Raw genomic sequence first — 24,689 nt, forward strand, 5'->3', positions numbered from 1 at the left:
AACTAGGCCCGTGAGCCACAACTACTGAGCCTGCGCGTCTGGAGCCTGTGCCCCGCAACAAGAGAGGCTGCGACAGTGAAAGGCCCGCGCACCGTGATGAAGAGTGGCCCCCGCTTGCCACAACTAGAGAAAGCCCTCGCAAAGAAACGAAGACCCAACACAGCCAAAAAAATAAAGTAAATAAATAAATAATTAAGTCAGGAGCTCTCTAAAAAATAAATAAATAAATAAATATAACAAAAAAAAACTTGGCAATTTATAATTGTTATGTTACTTTATTAGATATATTTCCCACTTTCAGCATCTGGTTTTAGGAGCAAAGAAATGGATTAAGAAGGGAGGAGGAAGATAATGAAGAGATACAGGTTCAAGTGGCAGGGAATTGTAAAGTGTAGGGAGTTAAAAAGTGCCATGAATAACAGCAAGTAAGTAGGTAAGTAAGTAACTAAGTAAGTAAAGTAAGGTATTGGTGACATTTACAGGTTTTTTTCCTAAAAGGTAGAGAAACTGGAGTGGGGAGCGGGGTCTTTTTAAAAGTGTTTATACTTTATTTTAAAAGATTTTGAAGTAAGAGTAGGGAAAGTATAAAATGTCTTCCCTGAGACAAAAACATGTAGCACACACATTTGGCCAGGGGGACAAAATTGTGTAAGTTGGGGAGTCATACATCCTGAACTGGATCAGTAAATGAGTTAGTCAAGATCATGGGCAGGTTCTGATTTATTCTGTGTCTCCCTAATACTTGGCCCATCCTTGAAATTCTAGAAGATGCACAGGCTAATAAATGTTACAGAGTTTTCCAAGGGTATTACATTTTTTAATGAAAATGGCACCAAAAACATGGGCATTAGAGGTTAGGAGGAGGGAAGATTGCCTAAAAGTAGATCTAAAAAATTAAGGTGCTAAAGAATGACTGATTTAATAAACAAATCTGAAAAGAGATCCCAGGAAACAATTTACTTATGTCTACTCCTTTAATTCTACAAAACTTCTTTAAAAATCCTGTCATTGGAATTGGAAAACAAGTAACATTTTAAGAACTGATGCATTTTATGAGGTCGATCACAACTTTCAGTGCAGTCTGCATATTAAATGTTATATATGTGAGGCCTGATAGACAAATTTATTAACTTCTTGAGTCTATGGTCTTCATAATGCCGTTAATATGGCCGTTTTTGAGAAATTTTAATGTCTTGTCTTTAGAGTGCAGAGAGTTGCCTAGTTTACTTCTTAGCTAAAGGTAGCTGTAAATCAGTATTAGAAAATTCTACTGAATCTGCTCAGAGGAAGTGTTGTAGTAATGACAGTATGATGAGCCAGATTAACTCTTTAGAAAATGAGATATGTTGATGTTATTTTTTTTTTTTGTCTATGTCCATTCCATCTTTCTGGAGTAGAAGGGTACAAGTACCTGTTTGTGGTGTTAGGTAATCAAGGACAATGTCCTTTCTCTTTAGATTCTTTGAAAATGGAAGGTTGATTGCAGAACAACTGAACAGGTGCCAGAAATAATTTAATGAGTTGAATTCTAATTTTTATATTCAGTCTTACCTATTATACCATAGTTTGATCAGTTTTAGTTTCCTAACTAGGCTTCTGAATTGCAGTTTTAAAACAAAGCCGTAGTCAGAGCATTCCCCTTTATCAGATACATTCCTTTTCTGGCATCACTGTATTTATAAATCAGGAGCTTGCCCATTAAACATTTGGACATACCTTGTCACAAACAAGGTTGTGAAAATTTTTAAAAATTGAAGGTGTTGAAAACATAGGTAGATTTAAACACTGCTATAATATTTATTTTAGAAGCAAGGAAGCTCCATAAAGAGGAATTTACCATGTAATCAAAGTTAAGGTCATTAAGTACTTAAAAAACATACTCAAAAATATTTTGGTAGAATTCTTTTATAAATGAGTTAGAAACATGCTTAAGTATATACAGTGTACCGTTTCCTGTGGATTTAGGATTGTTATTATGAGCGTCAGTTATTTTACTGTAGTTATGCCTTCTGCAGTATTGAGGTATGTGGAGAGATGTTTGGCCCTACACTGAATGGCTTCAGACGGCTCTGTGGTTGGTGATTCTGTGGCCAGTGTTGTTTCCTTCTTTCTTTCCTGGTCAGCTGTCACTTTTCAGTTTACCAGTTTTTAAAGCAGTCTTGCTTCATGTCCCCCACACTTTTAAGGCAGTGGGAGCTGGCCTGATGTCCTGATGGCTTCTTTACACCTGCCTCAGGAGTTATTATATGCATAGAGTTTGTGACAGCTATTTTGTTTTCTGCTTATATTTGGGTTTATGGCTGTTATATGGTCTATGAGATGAGAGGAGGAGCTTTAGAAGTTTGTCAAAATGTATGCAGTATGTTTACTTTGAGATTTATTTATATATAAATGCTTATTTCGTAGAAATTATTTCAGGGATTGAGTTATTTGTCCTTCTCTAGCACTGCCAATTTACAGTACCTGGGTGTAAAGTATGAGAAGGTTCTGGAGATGCATCCACGGCTCTAGATATAAATTAAAAACCCCTCGAAAGGTTTTCGAGAATGTGCTTCTTTAGTCAGGGAAATCATGCTTTCTTTCAAATTTGTTAATATTTTTAAACAATCATTTGGTTTTTTAATGTGGTAAGTAAGGGCTCTTTCACAGTACCAGTAGAAATTGATCTCACCTGGGGCTGGGCAGCAAGATGTAGACTAATAATCTCATACAAAGTATTTAACTTCTCTTTGCCTTAGCATGGGTTTCCTCATCTGTAAAGCCAGGATTATAGTACCTCCTATATAGGCTTGTTACCAGGGCTGAAGTGGCTGGTGCATAGGCGGCTCAATGGTTGTTAGTTCCTATTCTACTCCTGCTGGTTTTGTTACGCTACTGGAAGGTCTTCAGATTGCATGCCCATAGAGAGGGAGCTCACATAGCGGTTGTTCTTTTCAGATTTGGGGTTGGAAAGAGAGTATGATGTTCTATTGTTGTTTTTAAATTTATACGCACACACACACATGTGCATGCATATATAAAATAGAGCTTGGTCAATTGAAATATATCTAACTTTTATAATAAATCTCATGTTCCTGTACCAAGACATTCTTTTATTTTTAAATTAAAAATTTTTTTTTGTTTGGCTGTGCCATGCTGCATGTAGGATCTTAGTTCCCCAACCAGGGATCGAACCCTTGCCCTCTGCATTGGGAGTGTGGAGTCTTAACCACTGGACTGCCAGGGAAGCCCCAAGACATTCTTTTAGATGTTACTATATTTATGGTATTCATAGTGATTAGACTGGCAAAGAATAAATAATCTAGCATTAGAAATGTGGTTTAGGAAATTCACTTTTTACATTTTTTCTTTTTTTAAAAAAAATCTGACACCCCATCAGTGGAAATTCTTGTATGACTTCTTGCATTGTCTCCTGCTCATAACTTTTTCCTAGAAACCCCTTTTTTGATATTTGACCTATACCTGGCTAACTTTTACTACATTTTTTTTGAAATACAGTTGATTTACAGTGTTGTGTTAATTTCAGGTGTACAGCAAAGTGATACAGTTATACTACTTCTTGTAATGTGCATCCTTTCTCCTCGCCTCTTCCATCCTCCTTTAAAACTCTAAATGTCCTTATAAGAAACACCTACTTATCCAGATCTTTTTCTTTTGTCTGAGCTATAGCCTTTCTTGGCTTTTCAACTCATTTGGGCATTTATTATGTACTAACTTTAATACTTTATTTTTCCCTTTCTCTCTGCTCCCCCCCCCCCATTATTCTTTGTTTAAAGTTACAACTAGATTACAGGCTTCTGGATGAGCAGGAACTACAGCTTACTACTTATGTTTATTTGAAGCCCTTTGAGGGGATGATGGCATGTAGTTGCCTTACATATTGTACTTAATAAAGAAACCTGGCTAAAGTGAAGTCTACCTATTACTCTTTCCCTTATTTTCTTCAGGTTCATCCTCAAGGTTTTAACTGTTACCCTGGCTGCTGCCTCATGCTTGATGACATATGCTTTATATTAAAGGGTCTTAGTCATTCTAGGCATGAGTAAAGTAAGTCAAGTAGAAATGGCTAAGGCTGATTGTTCTAGGAAAAAAAGATACCTGTCAGAAGTGTGGGGCTGTTTTCTTGTATATGTTGAGAATGGCATTTGTGCTTTATAGGGTTGAGTAACATGGTAAAGATCAGGTGATATTGAAGTACACCTTATTGTGCGATTGTAGACATTTTAGTGTTAGAGATGGACTTAGAAGTTATTTTTTAAATTTACCATTAACTTCTTACACTTGCAAATTTCAGGTGTTGTCACAGCAGAAATGTTTAGACATATGCAGAACTCTGAAATAATTCGAAAAATGACTGAAGAGTTTGATGAGGTAAGTTATTACCCTAAATGTTATGATAATTTTATGCATCTTGATCTTGATTTACTCTTCAGAGTATTAAATTCTGAATATTAGTGTTGTGGGTAAGAGCTTTGGCAGTAGAAATCCAATCAAATGATGGCCATGTGACCTTGGGCAAATTGTCTTAGCATCAGTTTCATCATCTGTAAAATGGAGCTAAATATACTTATAAGGGCTTCCCTGGTGGCACACTGGTTAAGAATCCGCCTGCCAATGCAGGGGACACGGGTTCAAGCCCTGGTCTGGGAAGATCCCACATGCTGCGGAGCAACCAAGCCTGTGCGTCACAACTACTGAGCCTGCACTCTAGAGCCCGTGAGCCACAACTACTGAGCCCACGAGCCACAACTGCTGAGCCCGTGTGCCACAACTACTGAAGCCCACGCGCCTAGAGCCCGTGCTCTGCAACAAGAGAAGCCACCGCAATGAGAAGCCCGCACACCGCAAGGGAGAGTAGCCCCCGCTCGCCGCAACTAGAGAAAGCCCGCGCGTAGCAACGAAGACCCAACGCAGCCTAAAATAAATAAATTTATAAATAAATAGTAAATTTAAAAATACTTATAAGGCTGTTATGAAAATTGAATGCAATAATGTTTGAAAAATTCCTTAGCATTTTACAATGCCTGGCATATAGTAAGAACTTAATAAATGGTAGCTGTTTCTATTTGTCAAAAAATTAAAATTTCAAGGAAGAATAAAATTAAGTGCCTACAAACATACCTTAGAATGTTGTAGAAGGAAGATTCGATAAATACTTGGGGAACCAGGTGGAAGCTTAGGCAAAGGAAAATACATACATATATATATATATATATATATATATATAATTGTTTAAAGTCTTATTTATGTTTCAAATATGAGTAGTAAGAATAATACAAATCCATAATAAGTAGTAGCTTAGACTTTAGTTGATTCTTTATCACAGTGATGTCTTTGAAGTATTGTTGCCAATGAAGACATATTTAGATTTACTATAATATAAACTCCTTCAGGGCAGGGATTTTTGTTTGTTTTGTTCACAGCTGTATTCCAGCACCAGTAGTTTTACTCTTTAAAGCTTTTCACCATGAATTTTCAAGTAGAAAGCCTTGTCTCATTTGAGTTCTATTTGATCTTTTTTTTTTTTTTTGCTTGCTCAGATGAAGGAGCTTTCAACTATCATTCTAAAAGATAGACAAGAGTTGTTAAAATGGCTTTGATGATCACTAAGTGCTATTAATCAGTCTCTAAGTAATTGAGATATAATTATGAGGAATGGTATTATTTTAACCTTCTGATATTAAATGTTTTAGTGAGAACTTTCTTCTAAACAGCTATTTGAAACAAGAATCCTGAAATAAGATTTGAAAATATCAGCAAACCAAGTTGCTAACAGCAATTAAGATGACACTTTTCAATATAACACTAAATGAGCCAATCAGAAAATATGGAAGAAAACCTTTTTGTGAAGTATTAGGACCTTATTCTCAGATGAGACATAGTTCAACTTGTTTATGGCATGACTTAAAATTTTTAAAAATGTATGGCTCTAATGACAAAATTTAATTGTTAAAAATTTTACTAAACCATATTGATAAAAAGACCTTAAGTTTCTAGGACATTCTTGTCAGAAACTCTTACTTTTAGAGGTTCTGTGTAGTATTGATCTCTGTTTTTATCTTTATGACTTGCTTGTTTTTAATGATTTATGGAGGACCTCAATGTATCTTCATTGGTGAATGCCCCATCTTATATATAGGAGTACTTGAGTACCTGTCTTTCCAGGTCATTCTAGCTACATTTCCATTTTTTAAAAAATTATCTCATTGTTTGCATCTGCTGACTATTTGATGTCCTGAAGCTAATGAAAACATACATTGTAATCCTTCGATTATTTATAACTCATACATCAATCCATTAGACTGGCTGAGAATGTGATTTCATCATTTTGAATCCATTAAAACATATAACTTTGGTTTGATGTTGGTTTTGTTTTGTTTTATAGAAATTTAGTAACCGTATCTTTGCTTATCAGAATAATGTTTTGTTTGATGGGAGAGGCTTTTTATTTTGGTATGTAATTGGTATATGTTTTCATTGGTTAGAGTGAATTCAGAATATCCATTTTGTTTTCTTTAAAGATTTTTTATTTATTTATTTGTTTATTTATTTATTTATTTAGGGCTGCATCGGGTCTTAGTTGCAGCATTAGGGATCTTTGTTGAGGCATGTGGGATCTTTACTTGCGGCTCACAGGCTTCTCTTTAGTTGTGGAGTGCGGGTTCCAGAGTACGTGGGCTCTGTAGTTTGTGGCATGCGGGCTCTCTAGTTGAGGCGCGAGTTCAGTAGTTGTGGCTCGCAGGCTTAGTTGCCCTGCAGCATATGGTATCCCAGTTCCCTGTCTAGGGATCGAACCTGTGTCCCCTGCATATTGTAAGGCGGATTCTTTACCACTGGACCACCAGGAAAGTCCCATCCATTTTTTTTTTTTTTAATTTTATAGCTACTTTATTTATTTATTTATTTATTTTTGGCTGTGTTGGGTCTTCGGTTCGTGCGAGGGCTTTCTCTAGTTGCAGCAAGTGGGGGCCACTCTTCATCGCGGTGCGGGGACCGCTCTTCATCGCGGTGCGCGGGCCTCTCACTATCGCAGCCCCTCCCACTGCGGGGCACAGGCTCCAGACGCGCAGGCTCAGCAGCCGTGGCTCACGGGCCCAGCCGCTCCGTGGCATGTGGGATCTTCCCAGACCAGGGCTCGAACCCGTGTCCCCTGCATTAGCAGGCAGATTCTCAACCACTGCGCCACCAGGGAAGCCCCCCATCCATTTTGATCTTAAATAAAAGAGATGTGTTCAAAGGTACCTCTACCTTTGCATATTATTCTTCTGCCTACTTTGAGGATTTATTACAGAAGAAAGATGAGATAAAGGAGTCTTTCTTTAAAAAATAAATTTGTTTATTTATTTATATTTTATTTTTGGCTGCATTGGGTCTTCATTGCTGCGCGCGGGCTTTCTCTAGTTGCGGCAAGCGGGGGCTACTCTTCGTTGCGGTGCGCGGGTTTCTCATTGCGGTGGCTTCTCATTGCAGAGCATGGGCTCTAGGCATGTGGACTTCAGTAGTTGTGGCACGTGGGCTCAGTAGTCGTGGCTTGCGGGCTCCAGAGCACAGGCTCACTAGTTGTGGTGCACGGGCTTAGTTGCTCTGTGACATGTGAGATCTTCTCGGACCAGGGCTTGAACCTGTGTCCCCTGCATTGGCCGCCGGATTCTTAACCACTGCGCCGCCAGGGAGGTCCGATAAAGGAGTCTTTTAGCTTCTGCCTAGGGTATTTGAAAAAAAAGTAAAAGTTTATTAAGTCATGTGTTTTAAATGAAATTGCTGTTTAAAATTTCTGTTTTAGGATAGTGGAGATTATCCACTTACCATGGCTGGTCCTCAGTGGAAGAAGTTCAAATCCAGTTTCTGTGAATTCATTGGTGTATTAGTACGGCAGTGTCAATATAGTATCATATATGATGAGTACATGATGGATACGGTCATTTCACTTCTTACAGGATTGTCTGACTCACAAGTCAGAGCATTTCGACACACAAGCACCCTGGCAGGTCAGTATTTAGAAATATTTTCTGTGCATTTTCTTAGGTTAGAGATGAAAATGATTTTCATTAAAAGAAATGAAATAATGGTGACAAATTAATTTTGTTTATTAAGTAGCACCTAAGAGGACACTCTCCCCTCTCCTTCAGCCCTCACGAATTACTGGGAATGGAGTGATATTTTCAGTTTTGATTCTCTGAAGGCATACTACAATTAATTTTCTTGTGGTAAACCTACTTGTTTCCTATCCACCTCTTTTCCCTTTCTGTGGCATAGTGATCTGTTGGGTTCTTGAAATATGTTTTATCAAGGAAGGTATTGACAGCAAATTTGGGGAACAGTCATTTTGGATATGTAGTTCTAAATGACCTTTATGCATAGTCTCTGCTAGCATAGTCCCTCCTGGTATGATGGTCACTACAGGATGATGCTTATTTAATCACACCACAAAAAGCTGATTTTTCTTACGCTTCTGAGTAACTTTAGGCTGAGTCAAATTCTTTGATCTTTAAATTTTAATGAAATGAGTTATATTTTTAAGGCTCACATGATTAATTCTAGAACAGTGATTTTTAGTGTTGATGTTGATAAAATGTTTTGGTTTCTCTTTTGTGCTGAAAGTACTATTATTGAATATGTGCTTTTTGGTTTGAGTTTGAATAAATCAACTAGGCATTAATTGTTACTATAGTATTCTAAGCCTTAATGATAGAATATTTTGATTTCTACAAAAATTTTTCTTTCTCTAAGTGTGGGGATGTTTTTTTCCTTTAGAGTATTTCCCCAGAGAATTAAAGCTATGATTAAAGATGTACTTCTGCTCAGCCCTCCATTTAAAAAAAAATAAAATGCATACAATCTCCCTATAGGTTTTGCTTTTAGATTTGAGGTCACAAAATATGAACGTGATCTTGCTCTGTGAATTTAGGTAGCTTTGATGTTAAGAACTTGAACAGTTAAAGTAAATTAAAACATATATGATGGGGTAAGGTGGGTAATTTTAGATCAGAATGACAAACTGGTTTGCTGAAGGTGTGGAATAGCTCAGAGCAGAAGATTGGGAATTTCTTTTAAAGAGAGCCAATAGCCACAAATTAAGGTTTAGTTTTGCGGTGTTCTATCATGCAGTGAACCAGGTCTGAGACATAGTCTAGACTAAGCTATATTAAGCATAAAGTGTTCAGATATTTCAGTTAATAAGTTTGAAATCACAGGCAGTGAGTCTTGTCTCAGTAGCAAGAGTTCAGTAACAGAAGGTAGAGATCTGGAGGAACTCTGATAAAAAGCACTTTATTGAGTGATATTTTACTCTTTGTACTTTTGACTTTTTATCTAGATCTGTCCTTCATAATCGCACCATTGTCTTTATGATGATATGTAATAGAGTAAAATTAAAGGAAATCAAATACTGATAAAACTGTCCAACATTTCTACACGCTGTACTTTGATAAAAAGCACTTAAGTTCCCTCCCCCTTTGGTTACTGGATAGCTAAATGACTGCTGTATGAATCAAAATTTATTTAGAAGGTGAATCGTGGTCTCTGGAAAAGGTCATTGTAGGGGACATATATATCATAGTATAGTGGGATTTGAGCATAGTCTAGAGTCAGATTACCTAGTTTTGAATCTTGGTTTAACTATGTATATGAACTGTGTAGTCTGAGGCAAATTTCTTAATCTCCCTGAGCTTCAGGTTCTTCATGAATGAAATGAGGATAATACTTAACTTTGAGGGCTGTTGTAAGGATTAGGAGTTAAACCATGAGAAGTATTTAGCATAGGTAACTGACATATAGTAAGTATTCAATACATATTAGCTGTTGTTTTACTATTGTTGTTGTCGTTTGTAGCAGCTATATTTTTCTTTTCTGTTAGAAGCGGAACAGCCCATCTTGTTTTTAATTTCTCTTAATTTGATCTTAACTTGTAAATTTTTGTATCTGTGAGACTAAGTTCAACATTTTCCATTTAAAAATAGCTATGAAGTTGATGACAGCTTTGGTGAATGTGGCACTAAATCTTAGCATTAATATGGATAATACACAAAGACAATATGAGGCAGAACGGAATAAAATGATTGGAAAACGAGCCAATGAGAGGCTAGAACTCCTGCTACAGAAGCGGAAAGAGGTACGTACACTTTTGCACTGAATATTTAAGCTATTAATCTGTAACTAACTTGGTCACCATTAATTATGATATAACTTTGCTAGTTCATCAGATAATTTTTTTTGAAAAATTTAAACAACATGTTTCAGGTTGTTTATACATCTAACTTATTTTTGTTGATTATTCATGCCAACAATACCTTCTGTGTATATATTCTTTCTATGTGGACTAGGATTAAGAGTTCAAGGCTTCACATAAGGAGTCCTGGGCCAGTCTGACAAGCTGCTTAATGCTTTAGTGTTATTCATCTCTACTGTGAAAATCTCTCTCCTAACTTCCTCCCTCAGCTTACTGTCAGGATGAAATGAGGTTTCACTTATGTAAAGTCACTTCGAAAAATAACTTATAAGCTATTTATGCTGTCATAATCTGTGTTTTTGGTTTTTTTGTAGTGTAAGAGGCACTTGGTTAACATTATGACCACCAAATTCAACTATGAGTGAGGAAAATATATTTTTTCAGTTTTATGCTAAATAATAATAAATAAAATCTTTCGATGTTGTGTTTTTTGGTCATTGTTGTTGTTGTCTCCCCTGCCCCCATGCCGCGCGGCTTGTGGGATCTTAGTTCCCTGACCAGGGATTGAACCCAGGCCCTGGCAGTGAAAGTGCCGAGTCCTAACCACTGGACTGCCAGGGAATTCCCTTGATGTTGTGTTTTTGATTTAAATTCCTCCTTCATTGGTGATGTAATATTTTGCTATCTGATATTGGGGATGTTTATTTTTATTTCTAACAGGCAAAGTCTCATGTTTCAGAAATATTAGTAATGCAGTTGAGTTAAAATACTTGCCGTGGTATTCCATAAATTACTTACTTGAGTTTGACATTTTTTGGGGGGGTAGTGGTAACTATAATTTAAAAGTTGGTTATTTCTGAGATAGCCAATAACTTTTTTTTTTTTTTTTAAGCAGAGGAGACCTGCTTTTTTTTTTTTTTAAAGTATTTGTTCATTTATTTATTTATGGCTGTGTTGGGTCTTCGTTTCTGTGCTAGGGCTTTCTCTAGTTGTGGCAAGCGGGGGCCACTCTTCATCGCGGTGCGCGGGCCTCTCACTATCGCGGCCTCTCTTGTTGTGGAGCACAGGCTCCAGACGCGCAGGCTCAGTAGTTGTGGCTCACGGGCCTAGTTGCTCCGCGGCATGTGGGATCTTCCCAGACCAGGGCTCGAACCCGTGTCCCCTGCATTGGCAGGCAGATTCTCAACCACTGCGCCACCAGGGAAGCCCGCCAATAACTTTTTAAAATGCCCCCTGCTCAAGAAAAGCCAGAAAAATCTTGCCCACATTTCCACCATGCCTAAACTCCTCATCTTTTTCACGTACGGTTGACCCTTGAACAATACAGGTTTGAACTGTGCAAATCCATTTATACTTGGATTTTTTTCAGTAGTAAATATTACAGTACTTACATGATCCACGGTTGGTTGAATCTTTGGTTGTGGAACCTTGTATGTGGAGAAACTGTGGATACAGAGAAACTGCATATACAGAGGGCCGACTATAAGTTTTATTTGGATTTTCAACTGTGTGGAGGGTCAGCGTCCCTAGCCTCTGCGTTGTTCAAGGGTCAACTGTAGTTGAAATGAAGAATTGACCTTTTTGCCCCTTAACTTAGTTAATAAATTGCATTGGATGCTTTATTAGATGAACATAATGCATGAAATTATGGCCTGATTCTAAAGATTCTGAACATAGAATGAGTGGATATAGGTAAAAACGGGTTTTGAGTTTAAAATTCTTGTACAAATATAAGATATTAATACTTCTAGCTTGGGTTAAGTTTTTAAACATGTTGAAAGACCACCTGTGCCTTTGACTGTGCTAATGCATACAAGTGCATGCCCTTGTTAGCATTATTTGGAAATGTGAGATTATATTCATGAAAAGAAAAAAAACATTTTACAGAAACAGAACATAATCTAAAAGCTAATTAATACTTAGCGTGTGAAAGATTTTCCTTGTAATTCTCAAGCTCTGAAACAATTTTCTCTTAACTCTCAAGCTCTGAATTGAAAATATATGGGAGTAAATAAGTCAACCAAGATTTGAAATATTTAGTTGATTATTTCAAGTGAGCCTTGTTTCCCTCAAAAATATTTAGCAGGGAGACAGATTTTTTGCCAAGTTATTTTACTCAAATCGTTTTTGTTCTTTGAGCAGGTACTAGTTAACATGACTTATTTTTCAGATGCTAAACACCAAGATAATGAAACATTGTTATGCTTTCTTGATTATATGTTATATAATAGATATGTATTATAATAAACTACATAACAGATTTCTTTATGTACATTTATACAATGAAAATATGTGACCATTTAAAAAATTAGTCTACCAGCCAAACATTAAAAACCAAGTACAAATATTCCAAGTATCAAGGGACTGTGGCTACCTGATAGACAACAGCTGTTAATTTTTGTATGTGGACACTTTGTTTAGTGGAATTAAGAATTGGGTGCTCGCTTCGGCAGCACATATACTAAAATTGGAACGATACAGAGAAGATTAGCATGGCCCCTGCGCAAGGATGACACGCAAATTCGTGAAGCGTTCCATATTTTTGTTATAAAGCAGAAACTAACACACCATTGTAAAGCAATTATACTCCAATAAAGATGTTAAAAAAAAAAAGGAATTGGGTGTAATAACCAAAACACTGGAGAAACCTGCATTTGTGCTTGTAACAACTTTTAGATGTCCTTTTGGTTCTCTTCCATTACAATTGAAAATAAATGATGTGTTCTTTTCAGCTTCAAGAAAATCAAGATGAAATAGAAAATATGATGAATGCAATATTTAAGGGAGTGTTTGTACATAGATACCGGTAAGTCAGGACAGTTTTTTTTAATGTAACTCTTATTCTGTTCAAGTTTGGATATTTAGTGGTTTAGGCAATATAAATTTAGTGGAAATCATGTTAGAGTAAGATCAGTGTTAGAATCTAAGCTCTTCCACTGATTGAGACACTTTAGGCAAGTTACTTAACTGCTCTCAACTTTGTTTTCTATCTGAAAAATGGGGTAATGTTGTGCTTGACTTGTAGATGCCCAGAAAATGGAGGCTACTGCTGTTATTAGGAGTCAGGGTACAAAATACTTAATTGATTTTGGAGGTACTATGTTAGTAGAGACTATACGTTCTGATTCCTGACGCAGTGGGAAAAGCTGACTCAGTGGGAAAAGCTGGATAGATTTAAGTGAGATGTTTCCCTTATTTTGAATGAGTAGAGGAAAGAAATAGGTAATCTTACCACCATTTCTGCTGTAACCTAATCTTTAAATTTTGGTGGCATGTTTATTTAACTTCTCCGTCGTTTCCTTAACTTGGCAGTTATTGGATCAGGTTAATACTTCCTTTGTAATATCCCTTTGTCTATTCTTACCTTTTTATTTCTGTTGTCACCATTACCTTAGTCTGTTCCCTCATCATTCTCATGCCTAGAGATTATTGCAGTTGTCTTAAAATGTTCTTTTGTTGCATCATTCTTCTGCTCAAAAGCCATGAATGACTTACCATTACCTACAGGATGAATTCAAAATAATTTAGTCTGACATTCAAATCCAAATTGAGCTTGGCCTCAATATTAGGTGTAACTAATTCTCACCTGGAAAATATTCTCTAACCAGACTAGTGTTCCTGCTGTCTGAACACACCATGCCCAGGAGGTGTGAACAAAGGCTGGGGTATGGCATGGTATAAAAGGTGGGGATTGGATTCTGTTTGTAGGTTTATTTAACTTTAAATATTTATATGGTGATAATTATGCTTTGACAACTAGACTGTAAGCTCTTGGCATTCGGGGGCCATGCTTCAATTCTGCTTTTAAATCCCCAGTAATACTTAAGGTAGTGGTATATTCATAGTAGGTATGAAGTATTTGGCGCTGCTTAAATAAACCACAAGTCCTGTGGTATACTGGCACTAATATGCATAATTTTCCTTCCTCCATGCAGGGATGCAATAGCTGAAATCCGAGCTATTTGCATTGAAGAAATTGGCATTTGGATGAAAATGTATAGTGATGCCTTTCTTAATGACAGTTATTTAAAATATGTTGGTTGGACTATGCATGATAAGGTAAGATATGCCTTATAGACTGCTTTTCTTTTTACACATAGGCATAGCTATCTGCTGCTCTCATTCATAGTGACTTATCTGCATGTAGGTATAACTGGGAGCACATTCCTATAGCCCTCTCTCCTTTATTCTTTTCTGTCTGCTCCATGAAAATATGGTCTCTATCACATAAAGTCCCCTAGTTTTTTGAATCTTGGCCACTGATTTAGCCTTCAATCTTGAAAATTTTGTACTGAAACAATTGGATCATGTAGGTGATGGTGGTGGTGGTGAGACATTTCTTAGAGCAGTAAGAAGAATTCTTACTCTGTTAATATGTAAGTGCTATATACATTTTAAAATTTCTTTAATTTTGATTCTCTTGATAAACATGTATCTTAGCCAGATTATAAATTACAACTTGGCTTCTGACCGTTTTTATTTTTTTTTAATTAATCTACCTTTCTCTTAGTCTGCCTCTTCACAAGCCTTGAAGTTCTTTGTATATATTCCTTACAAATATTACTTTCTGTAAAGGAAAACTTACTGTGAAATATGCTACTGTCGTCTTTCACAATAGTATTGCTCTGAAAAACTTTTCAAAAAATTTTCATTTGACCTACAGCAATAGTAACCCCAAAGGTATTTAGTTTTAAATGTTTATGTATTGATTCCTATTTTTGCATTATCAAAGATGAGAGTTTCTGAAGAAATGCTATTGTATAGAACATATTTAAAGTAGAAAATATTGTAAGTATCTTGAATGTTCAGGTTGAAAATATGCAGAGTTTTAATAAATTTTCTCCTCTTGTTTCATTCAGCAAGGTGAGGTAAGACTCAAATGTCTCACTGCTCTACAAGGGCTTTATTATAACAAAGAGCTTAATTCCAAACTGGAGCTATTTACCAGTCGGTTCAAGGTTAGTATTACTCTAAGTATTTAAAAATTACCTATTATTTGAAAGTATTTTTTCTGGCTTTCCCTTTAAGAATATTTTAATTATTTTTGTCCTTAGGATAGAATTGTGTCTATGACCCTTGACAAAGAATATGATGTTGCAGTACAAGCAATAAAATTACTCACTCTTGTTTTACAGTAAGTATGTTTTTTTAAAAAAAAAAAAAATTTATTTAGGGCTTCCCTGGTGGCGCAGTGGTTAAAAACCCGCCTGCCGGTGCAGGGGACACGGGTTTGAGCCCTGGTACAGGAAGATCCCACATGCCGCGGAGCAACTAAGCCTGGGCACCACAACTACTGAGCCTGCGCTCTAGAGCCTGCAAGCCACAACTACCGAGCCCGCGTGCCATAACTATTGAAGCCTGCACACCTAGAGCCCGTGCTCCGCAATGAGAAACCACCACAATGAGAAGCCCGCGCACTGCAATGAAGAGTAGCCCAGGCTTGCCGCAACTAGAGAAAGCCCGCGCGCAGCAGTGAAGACCCAACGAAGCCAAAGATAAATAAAATAAATTAATTTTGAAAAAAAAAAAAAAGAAAAAAAATTTATTTATTTATTTGACTGCCCTGGGTCTTAGTTGCGGCATGTGGGATCTTTTAGTTGTGGCATGCGGGCTCTTAGTTGTAACATGCATGTGGGATCTAGTTCCCTGACCAGGGATCGAACCCGGGCTCCCTGCATTGGGAGTGCGGAGTCTTAACCACTGGGCCACCAGGGAAGTCCAACAGTAAGTATGTATTTATTGCATATTGCTAATGTCTAGTTATCTAAATAATACATTAGAATACTTGGCTTAAATTTATCTAGATGTAAATTTTAATAACTTGGGGTTTTACAGCAAGAAGTTTAATTTTTTCATGTAAAGTTGAGAAAACAGGAAGAGAGAACCATTGGACTAGAAAATTCTGAGCTAGGAATTCATGTGTTCTCATTCTCTTGACTAGTTTCCTTTCAATTTTACTGTCTTCAGATGCTCTTGAAATAAAGTTAAACACTTGAATGTGTTAAATATGCTTATCATATTTTGTCACACTTCTATTTTTTTTAAGATTTTATTTATTATTTATTTATCTTATTTATTTTTGGCTGTGTTGAGTCTTAGTTGCGGCATGCAGAATCTTCGTTGAGGCATGCGGGATCTTTTGTTGTGGTGCGTGGGTTTCTCTTTAATTGTGGTGTGCGGGTTTTCTCTCTCTAGTTGTGGCGTGCAGGCTCCAGGGCGCGTGGGCTCTGTAGTTGTGGTGCACGGGTTCCAGAGTGCATGGGCTCTGTAGTTTGCGGCACGCAGGCTCTAGTTGAGGTGCGAGAGCTCAGTAGTTGTGGCGTGCTCATTGCCCCTTGGCATGTGGGATCTTAGTTCCCTGACCAGGGATCAAACCTGTGTCCCCTGCATTGTAAGGCAGATTCTTTACCACTGGACCACCAAGGAAGTCCCTTGTCACACTTTTAGAAATTAGTATATACTGAAACTTATCTGTAAACAATCTGAATTTAAAACGTATTCTATTATGTTAAAATGTAAAAGTGATGGAATTCACTTTTTTCCATTTTAAAAAGATGTGATGATATATATAAGATTTACCATTTAAACATACTTAAGAGTACAGATCAGTGGAATTAAGTACATTCATATTGTTGTGCAGCCATCACCATTATCCATCTCCAGAACCTTTTTTATCTTCCCATACTGATACTCTGTAGACGACTGCCAAGTGTGATTTTAAGTCATATTGTCTACTCTTTATCTCTGAATTTGATTATTTTAGGTACGTCATATAAGTGGAATTATACAATATTTGCCCTTTTGTAGCAGGCTTATTTCACTTAGCATAATGTCTTCAGAGTTCATCCATGTTAGGTTATGTATCAGAATTTTATTCCTTTTGGAGACTCAGTATATTCCATTGTATGTATAACACATTTTATTTATTCATTCATCTATTAATGGACATTTAGGTTGTTAACATGATCCAAATAATTGAAAAAGGGCCTTTTCAAAAAAAAATCATAGCATGCTAATTCTGACGCTCGTATGTATGGAAAAGTCATCATGTAAGAGTAGCCAGCAAAATTCTGATAAAAACTAATGAGAGATGACTACCCGGTATGATTTTAAGTCATATTGTAAAACCACAGTAACTTTTATTATTATTATTAATTTAAAAAATTGAAGTATAGTTGATTTACAGTGTTGTGTTAATTTCAGGTGTACAGCAAAGTGTTTCGGTTATACATATATATAGTAGGTCCTTGCTGGTTATCTATTTTATACATAGCAGTGTGTATATGTTAATCCCAAACTCCTAATTTATCCCTCCCTCCCCCTACCATAGTAACTTTTAAATTTTGGCACTGGTATGTGAATAGACAGAAATCAGTGGCACTGAATAAAGAATAGAGACAAACTTAAATGCATCCAGGAACCTAGTGTAGGGTAAGGGTCGTTTCCTCTCAGAAAATAAATGGTTTTGTGACACTTAGGTTCTGTTTTGGGGGAAATTAAATTGGATTCATATTTCGACCTTATATAGAAATGATTTCCAGGTGGATGAAATGTTTAAATGTAGATAAATGAGACCATTAAAGTGCTAGATGAAAACTTAGGGGAGGATTAAACATTTATATTTTATATGTAAACTGAGCAATATCTTTCTGAGCATGACATAAAACCTAGACATTAAAAAAAATACTGAATTTTAACTACATGAAAAACTAGAAGAAAAAAAACTAGAAATGTGTATATGACATAAAATATAAACAAACTCAGAAAACAAATGACAGACTGGGCAAAATATTTGCATCATAGGAGTCACTTTCAATAAATCAATAACAAGAACAGAAACCCAATAGGAAAAGAGTCAAAAGTTAGGAACCACATCATTGACAGAAAAGAAAATAAAAATTTAAACATATGAAAACACGTTTAGCCGTACTTAGAGACATGTATATTAAAATGAGACCATCTTTTACCTATTTCTTGACAAAGATACAAAATGTGTTTGGTAATACACTACGTTGGTAAGGCTATGCAAAAACAGACCCTTATACGTTATTGATGGGACTATGAATTGGTAGAACCTCTTTGGAGCAAAGCTTGGCAGTATCTATTCAAAATATAAAATGCTTACATTCTCTAACATAGTACTATTTGTAATAGAATTTTGGAAATATTCTAGATGATTATTAATAGAGGAAGAATTAAATTGATATATAATAACTAATAGAAGCACCTCATAGGGGTTACCTCATTTAATGCAGCAGTCCTCTGTGAGGAGCATGGTTGTTAACCCCATTTATATGAAATGGACTACATTGCAGTCATTAAAAAGAAGGCAGCTCTACCTCAAAATTTAAATTAGGTGGTTGGGATTAATATATATGCACTACTATATATAAAATAGATAATCAACAAGGACATACTGTATAGCACAGGGAACTTTGCTCAGCACTCTGTAATAACCTATATGGGAAAAGAATCTGAAAAAGAATAGATATATGTATATGTATAACTAAATCACTTTGCTGTACACCTGAAACTAACACAACATAGTAAATCTACTATACTCCAATATAAAATAAAAATTAAGTTTAAAAAATCAGAAAAAAAAAGAAGGCAGCTCTAGATACACTGACATTTTCTGAGAATTCACTTAACTGGGGGGATTTTGAGCAGTCTTAACAATTGCATTTTTCTTTAATTCTTAATTGGATTTAAAAATTATAAATTGGGGCTTCCCTGGTGGCGCAGTGGTTGAGAATCTGCCTGCCAATGCAGGGGACACGGGTTCGAGCCCTGGTCTGGGAAGATCCTACATGCTGCAGAGCAACTAGGCCCGTGAGCCACAACTACTGAGCCTGCACGTCTGGAGCCTGTGCTCTGCAACAAGAGAGGCCGCGACAGTGAGAGGCCTGCGCACCGTGATGAAGAGTGGCCCCCGCTCGCCGCAACTAGAGAAAAGCCCTCGCACAGAAACGAAGACCCAACACAGCCAAAATAAATAAATAGCGTTCCCTTAAAAAAAAAAATTATATGCACATGTTATAAAAATATTGAAAGAATCCTGAAGTAAATAAGAAAATAATAGTGCTCTACTTATACTGTTGCATTTTTCTTTAATTGGATTTAAAAATTATAAATTATTATATGCACGTTATAAAAATATTGAAAGAATCCTGAAGTAAATAAGAAAATAATAGTATCCTACTTATATTTCTACAGCTTCTCCCCTCTTCCTCCGTAATACCCTGTGGACATCTTTTTTTGTTGTTTCTGGTATTTTAATGAAGGATAATGGCCATTTTTGTTGATTCAGCCATGTATATACCTAATAACTGAAACTTGTCAGGAACATTCCTTATTGGTTAAAATGAGTGAACTACTACACATTTACTATAGTTTCACAGATTTGATTCAATATATATGTATATGTATATATTTTATTATAAGATGGCACAAGTGGTTTTTCCAAAAACGATCCAGTATTACACATCGAGTTAATTTAAATTAAAGTGCTTTTGAAACTTTTAACATTTTGGTTTCATTTTTCTCAAAAAGAAGTAATATTTCCTTAGACATCAGACTTCTGGAAACCTTGTGCACAGCAGAAAACCAAAAAGGATCTGAGCTCCTGAACTAACCATCTACTATCCTTAGGCTTTTTTCTCTGATGGTGGTCCTATGATTCCTAATTTACATATAGTGGTAAAAACCTAGATTGTTTATCTCACAGTAGACTAAAAGCATATTAGGAGGGAAAGAGGTGCCAGAGGTGAGGACTTCGAATGCAGAGTCCCACTATGGAAGAACCCAACAAGGTTTACCCTGGGGTACTGTGGTTGATGGGCCTAATAATGACTTTGATTTACCAAGATTTTGTTAGGTTTATTTTGTTCTTTTAAAATAAGGTCAGTCAAATGAGCACTGCATTTTAGTAAGATTTTTTTAATGATACATTGTAAAGGTCTTTGGCGCTTAAATTTTAATTATTTGCTAAAATGCTTTTGCATTGCCTTATATGGTGTTTAGTACATGGTGAATGAAGTATTATTCTTCATTGTGAGATAACTGGGGTGTTAGTATATTTTAATGTTGCAATATTGTCTCTTTCCTTAATATTACTATGAAATACATGCAAAATGTTCTCTGTGATTATTAACTCTAAGCTCTTAGCATACCACCACTTTTTTTCCTACGTTAGTTTATATTATTTTGTCTTCATTTCCCTTTAGCATATTTGTCACATTGTTATTTCTCTTAGTATATGTTTCATTATACTCGGTATTCACTCTAATTTTACCTCCCATTGATCGTAGGTGTTAACAAAATACTCAGCTGTTTTGTCAGGGGATGCTTTTACTGATAGACGATAATCAAATAAGGTTGATTTCTTCTTTCAACAGAACTTCTTAATGAAGGTTTTTTTTTTTTAAACACAAGTTTAAAAGTGAAAGTGTACTATTTTTTAATGTGTGAATATGAATTTTTGTAATCAGTATGCTTAAAATTACAACATTACTTTGAAAACTGCTATTGCTTATTTCTTTTTAGGAGTAGTGAAGAAGTTCTTACTGCAGAAGATTGTGAAAATGTCTATCATCTGGTTTATTCAGCTCATCGGCCAGTAGCAGTAGCAGCTGGAGAATTTCTCTACAAAAAGTAAATCTGTATTTCTGTTGTTCATTTTTCTAAAGTATACTTTAATGGAAGTAATTTATTGTGTTATAATTTATATTAAAATATATATAAATATAACTTATTAAAAATTATTCAGTACAGGTCTTAAGCCTATTTTTACATTACAAAAAAATATTTTTCAAAATAATAAAAGGTTTTACTTCGAGTACTTTGATAACAGTTTGATATAAGAACCACAAGAATCCTTTAGTCTCTTTACTTTTATGTTGCTGTTTAACACCTCAGATTAGGTAGTATAGATAGTGTGAATATCTAATCACCGAAAATATTTAGCAAATGTTATGTAATGGCTTTTAAAGAGAACAATTTGAACCACATGGACTAAACTGTAAGATTTTAAGATTGTAAAATCTTAAAGATTTTATTAAAATGCTCATTTGGGGTGAAGCATTTATTAGAAAGAGTACATGATGTAAAATATTTACACTACAGTTTTCTATTCATTGTTATCCATTGATAACTTTTGTTGTTTATAAGGAAGAATGATCATGATACCCGTAGAAAGAGGCCACTGAGTTCAGACTTTGGGATAAATTGTTCAAGAAGGATAGAAGGAAAAGATGTCATTTTTAAAGAGAAGAATGTTTATTATAGATTTATGTGCATAAATGGTATAGGTTAGTCATTGTGATACTTCTATAAAAAGAAATGCTTGCTTAAAATGCAGTAAGGGTTTTAAAAAGAAATAATTCACAATGCAACTAACTTGAGAAGTTAATTTAAAAGGATTTAGAAGTACCACCAAGTGTGAAATGAAAAAGGTTTATAGCAATTACTTAGTATAAAGTTGGAAAATACTGTACCTACCCAGCTCCCATGTACTCCTTTGTTAAATGCTTAAATATGGAATTCAGACAGTTTTTTTAAATTAGGAAATTTTTGTTTGTTTTAAAAGTAAGTATTTTGCATTTATCATAGGCTCTTCAGTCGTCGAGATCCAGAGGAGGATGGAATGATGAAAAGAAGGGGACGACAAGGTCCAAATGCCAACCTTGTTAAGACATTGGTTTTTTTCTTTCTGGAAAGTGAGGTTAGTTGATGTTGTTCATGTTATACTTATGTTCAAAACAATTTGGAGGTGGGGTTCAAATGATGTAAATCTTAAAATCTTCCAAATATCACAATGAGTGTTGGATAAAATAGAGTTCTACCAATTCCACACCAAAAAAATTTTTTTTCTATGTTAGTAAGATACTCAAATAGTATATTTATATGTAGTGCTAAGAGCATGAATTTTGGAGCCAGAAAGACCTGATTACCGATTGGGCTTCCCTACTTATTATTTGTATAACCTTGATTCAGTTACTTAATCTTTCTAAGCCCATTTTCCTTATAAAAATGTGGATAATAATTTCTTAGAAAACGCCGAGATAATCCATGTAAAACTATTAGCACAGACCTAGCATTTTGTTAGTTCTCAATATTTGGTACCTGTGATTATTATTGTTGTTGCAGATACAGATTTACATTTAACATCAGCTCTTTTAGGTCTCTGTTAGGTTGAAAACCTACCTGTTCACCAGAATTTGAGAGGGCCCAACATACATTTTTAGTATATGTGTATTATTTAATCAGTGTTAGGGCCTTTTAATTAGATTTTCTAATTGTTTCTATATATAGAAATACAGTTGGTTTTTGCATATTGACCTGTTATCTGCAATTTTGCTAAATTCACTTTTTAAAGTTAGCTTTTAATAAAATTCTTAGTATTTTCTATAATATACAATCAACTCATTTGCAAATAATGATGATTTTACTTCTTCCTTTCCTACATTTATGCCATTTTTTCCCCAGCCTTACTGTACTGGCTAGGACATCCAGTAGAATGTTGAATAGAAGTGGTGAGAGTGGATAGCTTTGGATTGTTCCTGATCTTAGGGGAAAAGCATCCAATATTTCAACATTAATTACGTTGTTAGTTATAGGTGTTGTGTAGCTACCTATTATATGGAGGATGTTTCCTCCTATACCTTTTTTTGCTGAGAAGTTTTATTTATTTATTTATTTATTTATTTATTTTTGGCTGTGTTGGGTCTTCGTTTCTGTGCAAGGGCTTTCTCTAGTTGTGGCGAGCGGGGGCCACTCTTCATCGCGGTGCGTGGGCCTCTCACTGTCGCGGCCTCTCTTGTTGCGGAGCACAGGCTCCAGACGCGCAGGCTCAGTAGTTGTGGCTCACGGGCCTAGTTGCTCCGCGGCATGTGAGATCTTCCCAGACCAGGGCTCGAACCCGTGCCCCCTGCATTGGCAGGCAGATTCTCAACCACTGCGCCACCAGGGAAGCCCGAGAAGTTTTTTTTAATTTTATTGAAATACAGTTGATTTATAGTGTTGTGTTTAATTTCTCCTCTGCAGCAAAGTGACTCAGTTATACATATGTATATTCTTCTTCATATTTTTTTGTTATGGTTTATCACAGGATACTGAATATAGTTCCCTTGCTGTAGTAGGACCTTGTTGTTTATCCATTTTATACATAATAGTTTGCATCTGCTAATATCCCAGACTCCCAGTCCTTCCCTCCCTCCCCTCCCCTCCCCCACCTCCCCTCCCCCTTGGCAACCACAAGCCTGTTCTCTATATCTGTAAGTCTGTTTTTGTTTCACAGATACGTTCGTTTGTGTCGTATTTTAGATTCCACATATAAGTGATATCATATGGTATTTATCTTTCTCTTTCTGACTGACTTTGCTTAGTATGATAATCTCTAGGTCCATCCATGTTGCTGCAAATGGCATTATGTCGTTCTTTTTTGTGACTGAGTAATATTCCATTGTATGTATGTGTGTACACACACATACACACACACACACACACACACACACACACACACACACATCTTTCTTTTTTTTTTGGGCTGCCCCACAGGGCTTGCAGGATCTTAGTTTCCTGACCAGGGATCGAACCCGTGCCCCCTGCAGTGGAAGCGTGGAGTCTTTTTTTTTTTTTTTAACATCTTTATTGGAGTATAATTGCTTTACAATAGTGTGTTAGTTTCTGCTTTATAACCAAGTGAATCAGCTATACATATATCCCCATACCTCTTCCCTCTTGCATCTCCCTCCCTCCCACCCTCCCTATCACACCCCCTCTACGTGGTCACAAAGCACCGAGCTGATTCCCTGTGCTATGCGGCTGCTTCCCACTAGGTATCGGTTTTACATTTGGCAGTGTATATATGTCCTTGCCACTCTCTCACTTTGTCCCAGCTTACCCTTCCCCCTCCTCGTGTCCTCAAGTCCATTCTCTAGTAGGTCTGCGTCTTTATTCCTGTCCTGCCCCTAGGTTCTTCATGACCTTTTGTTTTTTGTTTTTTTTTTAAATTCCGTATATATGTGGTTAGCATACGGTATTTGTTTTTCTCTTTCTGACTTACTTCACTCTGTATGACAGACTCTAGGTCCATCCACCTCACTACAAATAACTCAATTTCGTTTCTTTTTATGGCTGAGTAATATTCCATTGTATATATGTACCACATCTTCTTTATCCATTCATCTGTTGATACCACATCTTCTTTATCCATTCATCTGTCAGTGGACATTTAGGTTGTTTCCATGTCTTTGCTATTGTAAATAGTGCTGCTATGAACATAGGGGTGCATGTATCTTTTCAAATTATAGTTTTGTCTGGGTATATGCCCAGGAGTGGAATTGCTGGATCATATGGCAACTCTATTTTTAGTCTTTTGAGGAACCTCCATACTGTTTTATATAGTGGCTGCACCAGTTTACATTCCCACCAGCAGTGTTAAGAGGGATCCCTTTTCTCCCCACCCTCTCCAGCATTTATTATTTGTAGACTTTTTAATGATGGCCATTCTTACTGATGT

At 36.0% G+C, this 24,689-nt stretch overlaps 1 protein-coding gene and 1 non-coding gene across 7 annotated transcripts in view; both read left to right on the top strand.

Annotated features, from left to right (window-relative positions):
• The window catches only part of STAG2 (STAG2 cohesin complex component), a 119,479-nt gene that overhangs the window by 54,438 nt on the left and 40,352 nt on the right, over nucleotides 1-24,689 (top strand). For all 6 annotated transcript variants that reach the window (XM_057538793.1, XM_057538798.1, XM_057538797.1 and 3 more), the window contains exons 6-14: nucleotides 4,295-4,371; nucleotides 7,784-7,988; nucleotides 9,960-10,111; nucleotides 12,901-12,974; nucleotides 14,104-14,227; nucleotides 15,028-15,126; nucleotides 15,223-15,302; nucleotides 20,714-20,821; nucleotides 21,779-21,890. In XM_057538793.1, coding sequence (XP_057394776.1) covers nucleotides 4,295-4,371; nucleotides 7,784-7,988; nucleotides 9,960-10,111; nucleotides 12,901-12,974; nucleotides 14,104-14,227; nucleotides 15,028-15,126; nucleotides 15,223-15,302; nucleotides 20,714-20,821; nucleotides 21,779-21,890 — 1,031 coding nt within the window. The remainder of the gene's footprint in view (nucleotides 1-4,294; nucleotides 4,372-7,783; nucleotides 7,989-9,959; nucleotides 10,112-12,900; nucleotides 12,975-14,103; nucleotides 14,228-15,027; nucleotides 15,127-15,222; nucleotides 15,303-20,713; nucleotides 20,822-21,778; nucleotides 21,891-24,689) is intronic.
• Nucleotides 12,606-12,712, top strand: LOC114238202 (U6 spliceosomal RNA). The gene has a single exon (XR_003623610.1). It is a non-coding gene; the product is annotated as a U6 spliceosomal RNA (small nuclear RNA).

Source organism: Balaenoptera acutorostrata, chromosome X (genome assembly GCF_949987535.1).
Source record: "Balaenoptera acutorostrata chromosome X, mBalAcu1.1, whole genome shotgun sequence".
Lineage (NCBI taxonomy): Eukaryota > Metazoa > Chordata > Mammalia > Artiodactyla > Balaenopteridae > Balaenoptera > Balaenoptera acutorostrata.